This window comes from Strix aluco, chromosome Z (assembly GCF_031877795.1).
Source record: "Strix aluco isolate bStrAlu1 chromosome Z, bStrAlu1.hap1, whole genome shotgun sequence".
In the NCBI taxonomy this organism is placed as follows: domain Eukaryota; kingdom Metazoa; phylum Chordata; class Aves; order Strigiformes; family Strigidae; genus Strix; species Strix aluco.
Window position 1 is genome coordinate 48,815,450 of NC_133971.1, and position 16,540 is coordinate 48,831,989.

The window sequence follows — 16,540 nt, forward strand, 5'->3', positions numbered from 1 at the left end:
GCAGAATCATCCAATAAACATAAGAATACAGCATTCAAGGATAAAAGTCCTAGAATAAGGAATGCACAACCACTAAAAAGTTAAGAGCCAGGAAGTCAGCAACAAAATTAAGAGCACAAACAATAGTATTCTGTTAGACAGTGAGAGTATGATAAGAGGCCCAAGAATGCCATTTTAGTTTGGCCAAAGGTTGGCCAAAGGATTAAAAAGCAGAACAGTCTCACAGAAACTGCAGACGGAAGATTTCTGTTTAGTGACATAAATGATCGTGCATTATAACAACCCTACTAGTTTCTAATATATTAACTGAAAACACTTTTGACTTGGAAAAAAGCATAAAAAAATGAATGCTAGATTTACAAATTTCAAATCTGATGCTCATGTTTTCAGGTGTTTCACATGAAAAAGTACTTTTACCAAGCCTCACAGACTATCATATCATTACTGTCCTGGTTTCAACCAGGATAGAGTTAACTTTCATTGGAGTGTTTCATACCATGTGATGTCATGCCCAGGGATATAGGTGGGCAGGCTCCGGATTTTAGGGTCGGCCAGGGTGTGTGTTGCTGTGGGGGCAGTCGCTGCGCTCGGTAAGCCACTGCTGCATTTTACCCGTTTCTTTTTTTTGGACTCACTATTCTTACTGCTGTTCTCCTGTTATATTTAGTAAATTCTTCCTTTTTATTCAACCTACGAATTCTCTTCTTTTTGTCTCTCCCCTATTTCATCAGAGAGGGGGAGGGGGGGGAAGTTGAACCACTGGCCACGTGGCGTCTGGCTGCCAGCTGAGTTCAAACCTCCACAATTACATACATTAAAATAAATAAAATTAAAAGTATGGAGAGTTCAGTTCAAAGGCAATTTTCCCCACAAAGGGTTCAGTGATATTTCACAAAACAATCTTACTCAGAAAACTATGATCACCATTCTCAGCCAATATTCAGTTATTACTTTCCAACCAGCAGACCACCAGTAACCCTTAAAATAACCTGGTAATTGAAAATGTTGTCTATAATGCTTCTGCAGACTAAATATAACCATATATTTAGTTATGATCATTTATTGTTGGTCAGGTTTGAGCCCCATCCTGTCCCCTCTTCAGCTTCAAAAAGAGGTTCAAGCAGTGTAATTCCTCCTGTTAAAAGATTCACAGAATCAGAGAATTGTCTAGGTTGGAAAAGACCTTGAAGATCATCCAGTCCAACCATTAACCCAACATTAACAGTTCCCAACTACACCATATCCCTAAGCACTATGTTGACTCTATTCTTAAACACCTCCAGGGATGGGGACTCCACCACTGCCCTGGGCAGCCCATTCCAAAGCCTAACAACCCCTTCTGGAAAGAAATGCTTCCTAACAGCCAGTCTAAACCTTCCCTGGCGCAATCTGAGGCCATTACCTCTTGTCCTATCACTTAGTACTTGGTTAAAGAGGCTCATCCCCAGCTCTCTGCAACCTCCTTTCAGGTAGTTGTAGAGGGCGATGAGGTCTCCCCTCAGCCTCCTCTTCTCCACACTAAACAACCCCAGTTCCCTCAGCCGCTCCTCGTACGACCTGTGCTCCAGACCCTTCACCAGCTTCGTTGCCCTTCTCTGGACACGCTCGAGTCATTCAATGTCCTTTTTGTAGTGAGGGGCCCAAAACTGAACACAGGCATCGAGGTGCAGCCTCACCAGTGCCGAGTACAGGGGTAAGATCACTTCCCTGTCCCTGCTGGCCACACTATTTCTGATCCAAGCCAGGATACCATTGGCCTTCTTGGCCACCTGGGCACACTGCTGGCTCCTGTTCAGCCGGCTGTCAATCAACACCCCCAGGTCCCTCTCTGACTGGCAGCTCTCCAGCCACTCCTCCCCAAGCCTGTAGCAAGAGCAGCATTTATTACAAACTGACATATTAGGCTGCAGGCTCCAAAGCAGTCTAATGTAAAACTCATTCCAAAAGAGGATATTGAGTACTATTTTTTTGTTCAAATGTTAAAGTTATTTTGATATTGCAATGACATGAACTTTATACCTGTTCCTCACCGAACTTTTTTTTCTTTAGTTACAAGCCACCTCCCCTGGTGACTCTCTGATTAAGTCTGTAGTCCACCAGACAAAAACTCAGAAGTAGCATATATTCAATTTTTTCCAAGTCATTTTGTTGAATTTGGTGTTCTGTATGGAGGCAATTTTAAGAAAAAAAAAAAAAAAAAGGTGTCTCACTTTAAAGAGATAACATTGCTTTATTAAAAATGTCTTTAAAAGACTGAAGTGCCAAAGACTGTAAGAAGCCCACCTGCTCTTCTGTATGTCCCTCTAGGCCTCATCAGCTCTTTACAGACTTACTAGATGTCTCTCATCTCGTTCTCTCTATTTCTAGCTCCACAGGCAAGCCTGAGATCACACAGCATCACAACACTACAATATTTCCATCACAGTGAGCAAGAACTAGCATGTATCGTAACACATACCATTAGCAGCAATCCTAAAGTTCATAAACTAAGGGATCAAGAACTCGACCACTGTCCTGGTTTCGACCAGGATGGAGTTAATTTTCATTGAAGTATTTCATACCATGTGATGTCATGCCCAGGGATTTAGGTGGGCGGGCTCTCTCTCTTGGCTTTTCACTTGGGGCTTGCACACGCTGTCTGCTTGTTGGGCCCTGTTGCTGCTGGGCAGGGGGTGGTTGCCACGCTTGGTAAGCCACTGCTGCATTTTACCTGTTTCTTTTTTTTGGACTCACTATTGTTACTGTTGTTCTCTTGTTATATTTAGTAAATTCTTTCTTTTTATTCAACCTATGAATTCTCTTAATTTTGTCCCTCCCCTGTTTCACCAGAGGGGGAAGGGGAGGTGAATGGCTGGCCACGTGGCATCTGGCTGCCGGATGAGTTCAAACCTCAACAGTTTTTGGTGCCAACATGGGGCCTCGAGGTTTTTCTTTTTGTTTGAGATAACAACAAAATGGGTAAAACGTGGATTGCTTGGCTCCTTAAGATCCTATCACCTCATTTGCAATATGAGTTTCCCATGCTGTTGCTCACCTTCCGTAAGAGTTTGGGTTAAGATTTTGTTTCTGTTGTACTATGTGATGCTCATCTATGATAGCGTGCACTCATCAGCCCTGGGGCTATTTACAGTTGTGTTTGAGAAATTTGGAGAGTTCAAATATCTTTGGAACGTTGACATAAACATGGTTGCCGTGCTGTTAGGAGCTAGTGTGTTCCTGAATGTGGTTCTGGTTTTGTTTATGGTTAAGCTACTATTTAAGATTAATCAAGTAACAGAAACTGCAGCCACTACAAGCCCGAGGACGGGCGCTGCAGCTGAACCAGAGAACCAACCCACGACAGTGTCAGTTGCTCCCATACAAAAGAAGAAATACACAAGAAAATCCCCTCGCAGTGTACAGGGTGATGATGAAGCAGGCCCATCACAAGAACAGGAGGAGGCAGAGCCAGTGACAGTCACCCAATCCTTATCCCTGAGTGAGTTGTGAGATGTAAGAAAAGATTTCAGCCACCATCCAGGTGAGCAAATCGTTACCTGGCTGCTCCGATGCTCGGATAGCGGGGCCAGTGGCGAGGAACTAGAGGGTAGGGAGGCCAGGCAGGAAGGATCCTTGTCTAGGGAAGGGGGCATTGACAAAGCCATTGGAAAGGAGACACAAAATCTCAGTCTCTGGAAGTGACTTCTGTCAGGTGTGAGGGAGAGGTATCTCTTCAAGGAGGACTTGACATGTCGAACAAGTAAGTGGACCACTATATGTGGTGGTTTAGGCCCTGCCGGGACTAGAGACCACACTGCCGCTGCCCCTCCCCCACCTTCAGACTGGACGGGGCAGGGAGTGAAATTCAAACCCCAGGGTTGAGATAAGGAAAGTTTTAATACAACAGTGTAACAACAACAAACTGAACAACAACAATAACAATAACAGTGATAACAATGAACAGAACAAGAGATATACCACATGGATACAGCAGTGAGGGGACTGACCCGGACAAAAGCTGTCCCTGCTCTTCCCGCGCTTGGGTGCCCCGATGTCAGCATAGTATCGAATAACCTGGCTAGAGCTCCCTCCCCACTGCTGGGAAAACTTAACCCTATCCTAGCTGAACCAGGACACTATGGAAAGAGGCATTCAATACCTGAGGGAGCTAGCTGTGCGGGAGATAGTTTACTGTAACCCAGATAATGCACAGCTACCAACAGATCCAGATGAAGTCCGATGCACCCAGCCCATGTGGAGGAATTTTGTACGGAGCACACCCTCATCATATGCCAGTGCAATAGCACTAATGGACTGGAGAGACGACGAGGGACGAACAGTGGATGAACTGGCTCGCCAACTACGACAACATGAAGAAAGGGTCTCTTCCCCCATCATCGCGGCTGTGAATAAATTATTGCAAGATGTCCAGCAACTTAAGGAGAACATGTCCTACTCCCCACCTGCACGGACCAGAATCTCGGCTATTAGGAGCAATCGTTTCTCTACTCAAGAGAACCGGTACACACCACAGGGGAAGCTGTGGCATTGCCTGTGTGACTATGGAGAAGACATGAAGAAATGGGATGGAAAACCTACCTACTTCCTAGAAGAGCGGGTATGTAAGAGGAAGGAAGAACAAGTACAGAACGTGGTCCTTTCAGGAGAAATGCTGCTCCAGTTTCCAGTAATCAAGTCCCCAAACAGAGCAGAAAGGTCAACTTTGCTCATGATCCTATGAGAAGAACTTCTGACTTGTATTCACAATAAGTGAGTGATCAAGATGAGGGTGAAACCCGTGCACACCACACTAACCCATTTTTTGTTAGCGGGTATTATAACCGCCATTAGAGGGGCCCTGCCTCCAGCCAGGCAGAGGACAGGGACAACCGAGTTTACGGGACCATGTGGATTCAATGGCCTCGCACGTCTGACCCCCAGAAGTATAAGGCTCTAGTGGACACTGGTGCTCAATGCACCATAATGCCATCAAATTTTGAAGGAGCAGAACTCATTTGTATTTCAGGAGTGACAGGGGGTCTCAACAGTTGACTGTATTGGAGTCTGAGGTGAGCCTAAGTGGAAAAGAGTGGGAAAAACACCCCGTTGTGACTGGCCCAGACACTCCATGTATTCTTGACATAGATTATCTCAGGAGAGGGTATTTTAAGGACCCAAAAAGGTATTGGTGGGGTTTTGGTATAGCTGTGTTGGAAACAGAAGGAATTAAACAGATGTCTGTGTTGCCTGGTCTATCAGAGGATCCTTCTGTTGTGGGATTGCTGGGGGTTGAAGTACAACAGGTGCCAACTGCCACTACAACAGTGCACTGATGGCAATACCGCACCAATCGAGACTCTGTAATCCCTATCCATAAACTGACTCGTCAACTAGAGAGCCAAGGAGTCATCAGCAAGACGCGCTCCCCCTTTAACAGCCCCATATGGCCAGTACAAAAGTCTAATGGAGAGTGGAGATTGACAGTAGACTATCGTGGCCTGAATGAAGTCACACCACCACTGAGTGCTGCCGTGCCAGACATGTTAGAACTTCAGTATGAACTAGAGTCAAAGGTTGCCAAGCGGTACGCCACGACTGATATTGCCAACGCATTTTTCTCCATCCCTCTGGCAGCAGAAGGCAGGCCACGGTTTGCTTTTACCTGGAGGGTGTCCAATACACCTGGAATCGACTGCCCCGGGGGTGGAAACACAGCCCCACCATTTGCCATGGACTGATCCAGACTGCACTGGAACAGGGTGAAGCCCCGGAACACTTACAGTGCATTGATGACATCATTATATGGGGTAATACAGCAGAAGAAGTTGTTGAGAAAGGGGAGAAAATAGTTCAAATCATTCTAAGAGCTGGGTTTGCCATAAAGCGTGGCAAGGTCAAGGGACCTACACAAGAGATCCAGTTTTTAGGAGTAAAATGGCAAGATGGATGTTGTCAGATTCCAATGGAGGTGATTAATAAAATAACAGCTGTGTCCCCACCGACTAACAGAAAGGAAACGCAAGCTTTCTTGGGTGTTGTGGGTTTCTGGAGACTGCACATTCCAAATTACAGTCAGATTGTCAGCCCTCTCTATCAAGTGACTCAGAAAAAGAATTATTTGTATGGGGCCCAGAGCATTGACAGGCTTTTGAACAAATTAAGCAGGAAATAGTTCATATAGCAGCCCTTGGGCCAGTTCGTACAGGACAAGATGTTAAAAATGTGCTCTACACTGCAGCCGGGAAGAATGGCCCTACCTGGAGGCTCTGGCAGAGAGCACCAGGGGAGACTCGGGGTCGACCTCTGGGGTTTTGGTGTTGGGGATACAGAGGATCAGAAGACCGCTACACTCCAACCAAAAAGGAGATAGTGGCAGCACATGAAGGGGTCCGAGCTGCTTCAGGGGTGATCAGGACTGGAGCACAGCTCCTCCTGGCTCCCTGACTGCCAGTGCTGGGCTGGATGATGAAAGGGAGTGTCCCCTCTACACACCATGCAACTGATGCCACGTGGAGTAAATGGGTTGCACTAATCACACAGCAGGCTCGAATAGGAAGCCCCAGCCGTCCAGGAATATTGGAAGTGATTACAAACCGGTCAGAAGGCAAAAATTTTGGAATGATGCCAGAGGAAGAGGTAGCATGTGCTGAAGAGGCCCCACCATATAATAAACTACTGGTTAATGAGAAGCAATATGCCCTGTTTACTGACGGGTCGTGTCGCACTGTGGGAAAACATCGAAGATGGAAGGCAGTTGTGTGGAGCCCCACATCACGGGCTACTGAAGCTGCTGAAGGAGAAGGTGAATCAAGTCAGTTAGCAGAGGTGGAAGCCATCCAGCTGGCCTTGGATATTGCTGAGTGAGAAAAGTGGCCAGTGCTCTACCTCTATACTGACTCGTGGATGGTGGCAAATGTGCTGTGGGGGTGGTTACAACAATGGAAATGGAGCAACTGCTAGTGCAGAGGCAAACCCGTCTGGGCTGCTGAATTATGGCAAGATATTGCTGATCGGGTAGAGAATCTGGTTGTGAAAGTACGCCATGTAGACGCTCATGTACCCAAGAGCTGGGCCACTGAAAAGCATCAGAACAACCAACAGGCGGATGAGGCTGCCAAGATCAAGGCGGCTCAAGTAGATCTGGACTGGCAACATAAGGGTGAACAATTTATGGCTCGCTCGGGCCATGACTCCTCAGGCCATCAGGGAAGAGATGAAACATATAGATAGGCTTGTGACCGAGGGGTGGACTTAACCATGGATGCTCTTGCACAGGTAATCCCTGAATGTGAGACATGTGCTAGGATCAAGCAAGCCAAACGGTTAAAGCCCATTTCGTATGGAGGACGATGGTCAAAATATAAATATGGGGAGGCCTGGCAGATTGATTATATCACGCTCCCACAAACTCAGCATGGCAAACACTATGTGCTTACAATGGTGGAAGCAGCTACTGGTTGGTTGGAAACTTATGCCGTGCCCCATGCCACTGCCCGGAACACCATTTTAGGCCTTGAGGAGAAAGCCTTATGGCGGCATGGCACGCCAGAAAGAATTGAGTCAGATAATGGGACACATTTCCAAACAACCTCATAGGCACCTGGGCCAAAGAACATGGCATTGAGTGGATGTATCACATTCCCTACCACGCACCAGCCTCTGAGAAAATACAATGGATTACTGAAAACTACACTGAGAGCAATGGGTGGTGGAACTTTCAAACACCGGGACATGCATTTAGCAAAAGCCAGCTGGTCAGTCAATACCAGAGGATCTGCCAAGCAAGCTGGCCCTGCTCAATCAAACCTCCTACGTACCGTGGATGGGGATAAAGCCCCCATAGTGCACATTAGGAATATGTTGGGGAAGGCTGTCTGGGTTACTCGTGCATTGGGTGAAGGTAAACCCATGCGTGGGATTACTTTTGCCCAAGGACCTAGGTGCACTTGGTGGGTAATGCAGAAGGATGGGGAAGTCCGATGTGTGCCTCAGGGAGACTTGATTTTAGGTAGAATAGCCAATGAACCAGACTGTCAAATAACCCTGTTATAGCAATTGGTGCCTTGCAACATCCCCGTGCCACATCCAAAGCCTCCTGCTCCACCGACTCAGCCAACTCTGCCTCATTCCTCAGCCTTATAGACTGTCACATCAGATGGAACCTGAAGTTATGGACTAAATGAACTCAGCAAACATGGTGGAAGGATGGCCCATAGACTAAGGGAATGATATTGGTGAGACCTGGAAAAAAATAAAGGGGGGGGATGGCGATTCCTTAAGATGTATTTGGAAACCTGAGCATAACGTCAATGGTATGGAATAAGTTGTGGAGACTGTCCTGGTTTCGACCAGGATGGAGTTAATTTTCATTGGAGTATTTCATACCATGTGATGTCATGCCCAGGGATTTAGGTGGGCGGACTGTCTCTCTTGCTCTCTTGGCTTTTCACTTGGGGCTTGCACACGCCGTCTGCTCGTCGGGCGGTATTGTTGCTGTGGGGGGGTGGTTGCCACACTCGGTAAACCACTGCTGCATTTTACCTGTTTTCTTTTTGGACTCACTATTGTTACTGTTGTTCTCTTGTTATATTTAGTAAATTCTTTCTTTTTATTCAATCTACGAATTCTCTTCTTTTTGTCCCCCCGCTATTTCACCAGAGGGGGAGGGGGAGGTGAACAGCTGGCCCCGTGGCATCTGGCTGCCGGCTGAGTTCAAACCTCCACAACCACTTTTAGCATATAAGAAAGTGCTGAGTGCACTTGGCATTTTGCAGTGGAAGAACTCTAAAGTAACTACCAAACACTACTCACTGTAGTCTTTAGGAACTGGTATATTCATCAACGTATCAGGACCAAGGACTTAAAATGGTATCAGAACTCAGGCTATCTTCAGCTAATCCAGGCTGTGCTCAAAGAGGTATTAAAACATTCAAGACTTGCTGTTTCCTGAAAATGTCCCCTTTATAAACTCTCGTCCAACAGCTATAACTTCTCCTCCATTTTGCTATGTTTAAACATGGCTATTATTTTATGTTTAATACTCATTTCTTGCCCAACTTCATATGCTGTTTATAAAAAAAGTTTGTCAAATCGGGCTTGAACTTTCTGAAGAAAAATTGGGAATATCTTCTCATCCTAATGGTTTTCAGTTCTAACAATTATTTATAAGTACACCCATAAGAATCCAGACCAGGGCAGGGGCAAGAGGAGTGCCCTGTTAAAACCTTACTCTTGGAAGAAAAATATAGTCATTCCATCCTTACATTCTGGTAATTTTCCACATTACCTAAAAAAAACCCCAACATTCAGAAAAAAAAGAATCACCTCTGACATCAGACTATAGAGATGGATTAGATCATACTTGGTCACATTGACTTCCCAATCCCCAATAAGCTGCAGAAACACTGACTATCTCTCAAGCGCATAGAGGTGATCCGTCCCCAAGGGGGGGGGTGGGGGGGGGAGGCATTTTCAAAGAGCTTCCAAATATATCTACAGTCAAGCAGAAGGATGATGACTTGGAGGTTATTTTTGACGTTTAGTCAATGTTTGCCTGCGGGAGAACCACAATTTCAAAGACAAAAGGAAAGGGAGGCAGAGGGGAAAGAAGCTATTTATTTTAAAGAAAAAGGCATCTGAATAGAAAGTAACTGAGCTGTCTGGCAAATGAAACTGCAACTGGCTCCCTTTTCTACTGTTGCCTACCATCCCAATCCCATTACACCTCACACTGACCAGACACTTTGGGAAAGAAGCTTGAATGTTCTTCTCCTGCTAAGGTGACCTTCCTTTGGTTATTTGCTGCCCTCACTGCACCCCATCCATTAGACTGTCTCTGTGCAGGGAAGCCACATCCTCATACACTCTCACTGGAACCCAGAGTCCAGTTCTGAATGAGGTTTCTAAGCAGTAGTATACTGTAAAGACCTTTCTTTAAAACAAGAGCACAAAACTACTGCTGGGCTAATTTTACGTTTACATTTTTTTCACCTCAGAAAATGGTATCAGGTATTTTAACATAGTATAATGGAAGTCAGTGCTCGGGAGTAAGGGATACTTTCTATACCCTAACAGTCTCTCAGATACAACAAAGGTGAGCTCTGCCTGCCAGTCAATTTTATCTATTTTTTACTGCAAGACTTGTCCGTAATAGTTCTCATGTCACTCACTTTCATTTTGACAGAAGTTACAGAGATTGCATTTTTATAAGCTATGGAAACTAAGAAAAAAGGTAATTCAAGCGTCCCATTACATGTAGGGCAAGAAGCAATTTCAGAGTGTAAGCATTTCTCATATCTATACTCTTGTCTACGTTATCTGGCCTTTTGGGGAGGAGGTGGGAACACAAAATGTGGCCATATAGTTCAACTAGTAAAGAATTCCTAAATAGATATGTATTTGGAAAAAAACCCCAAACAAACCAAAAACCACCAAAACCCAACAAACAAATAACCAAAACCCTAAGATGCCTTTTTAAAGCAAGAAGAGCCTCTAAGTCTGATTTTGGCAAGCCATAAAAGCCTTTCACTTTAAGAATGTCCTAGAAGATTTACAAGAAAGTTGTCTTTGAACAATGGGACAAGCAGATAATGTTGACATCATCACATTCTTGGAATATTTATTAAACAATGCTTTGTTCTTCTGTTACACAAATAAACAAGATAGAACTAGTTCAAGCTGCATGAACATGGATTTCACTAGCTGTTGACATAGCAAAACAAGCCTGAAATTAGGAAGTGAAAGATGTTTCAGGCCTCTGAAAAGAAATGTGATTTTGCATGCAATACTGCATTTTCACACAATTTCTACCCATTCTTTTGATCAGATGTCAGCTCTTATTTCTAGAATCATATTTCTTTAGAGAAGATTAACAGATATTTTGACAATAGCAGTGTTTTAAAAGCATGCTAGTTTTAATAGAAAATCATATAGACCATTATATGAACTATTCTAACTTCTGTAGTGAAAACCTGATATACACAACTCTTAAGAAAAGAGAATGGTATGCCAAATCAGACTCTACTCTCAACAGAAGAAAAGCAATGGGTCTTAACTTCTAACATAGCACAACCTCTAAAGTGATTACTTCCCTTATACTCACCACTCTCTATATATTTCTTCTATCTACTGAGAAAGTTTGCTATAGTTTCTGCTACACCTACATAAGGACTGACACACTATCTTGCACAACTTGCACAAACTATTTAATCTACACCTCTCAGGTGCACTGCACAGGTATACCTACCATAAATTGCCAGCTATCCACAGGTGAATGCAGCAGTATGTGTGTGCACACATACACATTTATAAAATAAAATGTATATAAACACATGCAAATATATATGGGATGAACATACACACTAATGTAAAAATCTGTGCTAGGCCCAAGGTCATACAGAATCACCTAGCCAAAGCAGACCAAGTGACCACATTTACAGTTCACAGTAGCTTATTTGAAGATGCTCTCTCCCCAATATAGCTGTACTGGAAGCTCACTGGTACAACCACCCACATTATCTTTTGCTTCTTTTGTTTTGCAACTGATTCAGCTACTGTATTGGAGGTACTTCTCAAGCCACATCAAGGCCATTTTTATCACTGATGGGTCTCAAGGGTTCCTATGTCCTTTGCAAATAAAATGAAGCAAGTCCCAAAGGTCAGGATGTCAGGGCTCACAAACTGACCAATTAAAAAGATTGTATCAAAATTCTACAATAGCTGAATAATATTTCTATCACATTTGAAAGTGGAAGTTTACAATAGGTATTCTTACAACCTTTACAACCATTATACCTCACGTAGGGAAGATTCATTTCCCCATTAAAAAAAAAAAGCTATTCCAAGAAAAAGTATTGTAAACTAGGAACAAAAACTTATTACCAAAAAACCCAGAAAAACTCATCTTTTTTAATTAACTCAGTACTTGTTTCTTCGCCAGACTGAGCACATAAACATAATACATCCTCAGTCTGCAATGGCTAAATACTGCTTATATGCAACACCAACAGGCACAGGTGGGAGAGGAGTATTTCCTGGTGTCTCACTTCTCTTATTCCACCCCCCATCAGTTCCTCTTCTAAGCAAAATTTACAAAGGTCATTCTTATGAAAAGTAAAGATAAACATTAAAGTCAAATAAATCTATTAAGTGAGTGATAACGTCTGTATTTTTCTCCTTTGCACAGAATAGTCAAAATCAACAAGCACAGTCACCATGAACCACATGGTACCTCACTGAATTACTCTGTTAAAAAAAAAAAGATCTCACCCACACAGATATAAATTTGCACTAGTCTTTTTAGCATGGTCTCTCCCCACTCCAGTATTGTATCAAAACTTACACTGGTCTAAGTATTAAATATTTTATTTTTTAAAAAATTCTTTCATTAAGAAGATTAAAGAAATACTCTTTCATCAAGCTTGGAAAAAAAAATTTCTAATCTATCAAAAGTACTTGAACTAATAATCTTCTTTAAGTGGCAAACTGATTGCCCATGTACTTAGAATCAAGTCTCACTGACACTGCACTTTTCATTGAATCGTGAAGAGGTTTTATCCCTTTTTTTTAATTAATTCACTTAAAAAACCCGATTAATTTCTTAAGGTCAGAAGAGGTTATCTGGAATATGGGGAAACAAAAAGTCTCAAAAAGGTTTCCTTCCCTCAATCAAGAAGCACGTGTAAACAGTGTAACTTCTTGACTGACTTTTATGAGCAATCAGTTAAGTTTCTTGACTATAGATATGCATGGAGTTCTAAATATAAAGAAAGTGTTAAGTATTTTCTAGGCAGATAAGTAACAACTTTATTGAGCCACCAAATATACTTCTGTTTATCAAAAAATTTACAAAGCTGGAGATCTTTATATCACAATCCAATACCTTTGGAAAATTCAGTGTGTAGTCTTGACCAGACTATGCAAAAAACATATTTTCCAAGTGCTTTCCAACTTAATATTTAAAGTTCATATTTTATCAATCACACAAAGCAAATCTCAAGTCAGGATGAGTTTAATCACACACAGAGAGGAAATCTGTCCAGAACAGATTCTGGCTGTATTGAAATAAACCATGCAATTTATCCCTCCTTCCCAAATTTTTATCCCTACAAACAATCGCTCTTCTGTGACTTCCATTATCAGTCGTGGGACTTCTGCTTGTAAAGTTGCTATTGTTCACTGTGATTTTTTTTTTCACTCTTCTAATACTTGTGAAAAAAAACAAAAGGAAAAAAGTATTACAGAAGCAGAACTGAATAAGTAAAAATGCACAAAACCAACCAATCACAAAAGTGTTATCAGTGCGGGTTACCCAATAATTTAAATACGACTTCAGTAACAACTAGTACAGCAGTATCCTATGTGATGAACTCCATGAACTTATTAAACGGTTTTTTACTCAAATATTTCAGAACTGAAAACAACAAAAGAAAGCAAAGGATGTATTCCACTGTGGACAAGTACACAGAAAAGAAGCCAATTCAATTTCAGGAGAAGCACACAGGGAGTAAACACTCAAATTCTGACTTCCGAGGGCTGAGTTCTAATTTATTCAGTGTACCATTCATTATTACTGCTCACTCTCAGCAGATAAATAACAGGCATGCTTCTTATGATATATTGATGCTTATGAGCCTTTTTTCTATATATAAATAAAGGACCTGCCAAAAACTCCTTATCAATGTTCTCTCCATGGAAGTTCATGCTCCACTTGACACTTCACATCCTAAAAAAAAAGGCCAGAACAACAAACCTGCACACCATTAGGACAAGTATCTCAAACACCATTTTAAAACAGAACTGCACATATTCAAAAAGGTGCATGCAATTCAGTGGGTATAGGCACTTTTTACTAGTTTTGCTTCCAGTTTTTCAGAGTTTAGGAGAAGAATGTTATTTTTAGCTTAAAACTTTAATATTTTAAAACTTTTCACCTTAAATATTCTGTGCAGCATATCAGACAATGTTCTGAACTGTACTGGATCCAAAAAAAATCAAGGTATTACAGACCCAGTTCTCTGGTCAGACAAAGGTAACTCACCCCACCTGTACAGTACCTAACCCTGAAATATCATGAGTTCTCAGCCTTGAAAACCAGAAGCACAGAAGTTTGCTGAGACATGGGGGCTTTTTCCATCTCTAAGATATCATTCAACAGTACTTATACTTATTAATGCTTATAGGCATAATTATGAAATCTTGACTTCAGATATGGAAAAACAACTACCCATTTTTCTTGTTGGATTTTCTAAAGGTTAAGTCCACCATTTCTTTCCAAAAAGGCAGAAATTAGCTTCAGTACCTTTCACTTCTTAACCCTTCTCAGTAACCTCGTGAACTTAACATACCATTATAAAATGAGTAACAGCAAAAAAAACCCAAAACTGAAGCAGTTGAGGATATTTCTGTTAGTAGTTTTAAATCTGAGGAGAAAAAATCCATTAAAAACCTTCTGGGGAAAAGGACAAAACAAAGGAAGACGAATGTGCCTACAGGAAACATTGTTACCATATTTATGCCAAAACAGCTCTTGTAAAAAAAGAGACCATAGAAACAGTTACTGAAAACTGCACTTCCCAATCATTCTTTTCTCCCCAAAGAGATGCTTATTCTTATTATCCATTGGGGAGCTCTAACACTTTTGATAAGTTAGGCCATAACAGGCAGAGAACACTTCAGTGACATTAATAACTTGAACAATTTCCCTTAAAAAAGAATGATATAAAAATGGGAAACTTACAAGACCATACTTTGAAAGCTTACTAGCATTTAACTGTAAAGCAAACCTCCTCTCTTACCAAATGGTTTCCCAACACTGGTGAGTCTCTGACATTTCTGGATATGTAAATCAGAAAGTTTGGCACAGTTGGAATTTGTAGTCCCAATTGCTGCTGTTTAAGAAATCTTCCAACATCAACTTATTTAAAGGATTCATTTTTTTGGAAGCAAGAACATCAGCAAACAAGACTGTAGATAAACAGACTTTATAAAGCCAGCCTAACTCTGGGGTGCTTCACTCCAAACACTGACTGTACCCCACCTTTCCAGTACTGACACCGCACTGCTCCTGCAGAGTCAAGCTGTAAGTAGCCAGCTGAACACTAAACGGGACAGTAAAAAGTAAGTTTCTTAATTCTTGCATTTCTATCTTCCATTCACCTATCAAACTCAAAACCACACTATGTTGTAATTGGTGGGAGCCAGAAAAGATAAGGTTAAAAATACTCAAATATTCACCAAGAAACTTTGTTGTGTCATATTTCATTCCCCTTCAGCCCAAAACAGAAGGCAGGAGGGGTATGTTTCGGAGGGAGGGTGGGAATAAAAACACAACAGAAGTCTGTTTACAAAACAAGTGAAAGGGAGAAAAACAAACAGTAATAAAAGGCTTTAGCCTTTACTAAATACTGCAGGTGTTTTTCCCCCAGTATAAGCGTCGTCAGGGAGTTCAAAGACGGTTTTAAAATCCCAACACTAAGGCACGATATTTCAAGATCTTCTTCAACCACGACCCGTAGGGATTTCAATTACGTATCTGACTGCAAGCGACTGCTGAAATTCCCTTCCACAGCAAGTCGCATGTACCGGCTGGCGTTTATGTAATCTTTCATCAAAGCCACCATGTTCCTGCGCTAGCAAACCCCGCAAAGAGCGGCGTGTGGGTGCCTGCCTCTGCTGGGCACGGCACCCGCCCCGCCGCCCCTGCCCTGCCCCGCGGGGGAGGCCGCCCGTCCCGTCCCGTCCCGTCCCGTCCCGCCCAGCTCAGCCACTGCCCGCACGGCCGGACTCGAGAACCGCCGCCGCTCCGGGAAAGTTTTGCACGCCACCCCTGGGCAGGCTCCGAGCAGGCAGGAGTGCCGCAGGCCTCTCGGGCAAGCCTTCTACCGGCGGTCGGCAGGGCCGCTACCGGCCGACGACATTGATGGGGACGGGCCACGCCGCTCCAAGGGCCGGCTGCCGCCGCCGCGCCTGACGCAGCCGCTTTCGGCGCCGGCTCGGGCGCCGGGAACCGCGGCGCTGGGGCGCGGGCCGGGCGGAGGCCCCCGGGGCCCTGGCGGGGTCTCACCGTGAAGGGCTGGTCGCACAGGCTCCCCACGGAGAAGCAGTTGTCCCCGGGGTTCACGGCCCCCGTCAGCACCTGGTGCAGGTTCATGACGAGAGGGCGCCGCCGGCCCGCCGGCCCCTGCCGCTCGGCCGCCCCTCGTCCCGCGGGAGGCGGAGGAGGCGGCGGCGGCGGCGGCGGCGGCGGCACACAAGCCGCGCCGGGCGGAGCCTCGCCGGGCGGGCGGGGCGCCACCGCGCAGCGCCCCCTGCCATCGGCCTGGTCGCCTGCCCGCTCCCCGCCGCCGCGCCAGCTCTCGCGAGAGCGTGCCCCGGTGGCGTCAGCGGCAGCGCCCGCCCCCGCGGCCGACCCCGCTGCCCTCGGTTCCAGCCGCCGCGCGTGCGCGCGGGCCGCCAGCGGCGACGCCGAGGGAGGGGTGAGGGTTTTGTCTGCGCCGTGCGGCCGGGCAGCGGGGTCGGCGCCTTGCTCTGCACCTCTAAACGGACTGAAAGGTTGAGGTGT

At 44.3% G+C, this 16,540-nt stretch overlaps 1 protein-coding gene across 7 annotated transcripts in view; it reads right to left on the reverse strand.

Moving 5' to 3' along the window:
• The window catches only part of DMXL1 (Dmx like 1), a 92,318-nt gene extending 76,098 nt beyond the window's left edge, over positions 1–16,220 (reverse strand). For 6 of the 7 annotated variants that reach the window (XM_074813099.1, XM_074813098.1, XM_074813100.1 and 3 more), the window contains exon 1: positions 16,043–16,214. In XM_074813099.1, coding sequence (XP_074669200.1) covers positions 16,043–16,129 — 87 coding nt within the window. In that variant the 5' untranslated portion in view covers positions 16,130–16,214. Of the gene's footprint in view, positions 1–16,042 lie in introns of all 7 variants that reach the window. The other variant, XM_074813103.1, reaches the window with a different exon arrangement.
• Positions 16,221–16,540: the final 320 nt, after the last annotated feature.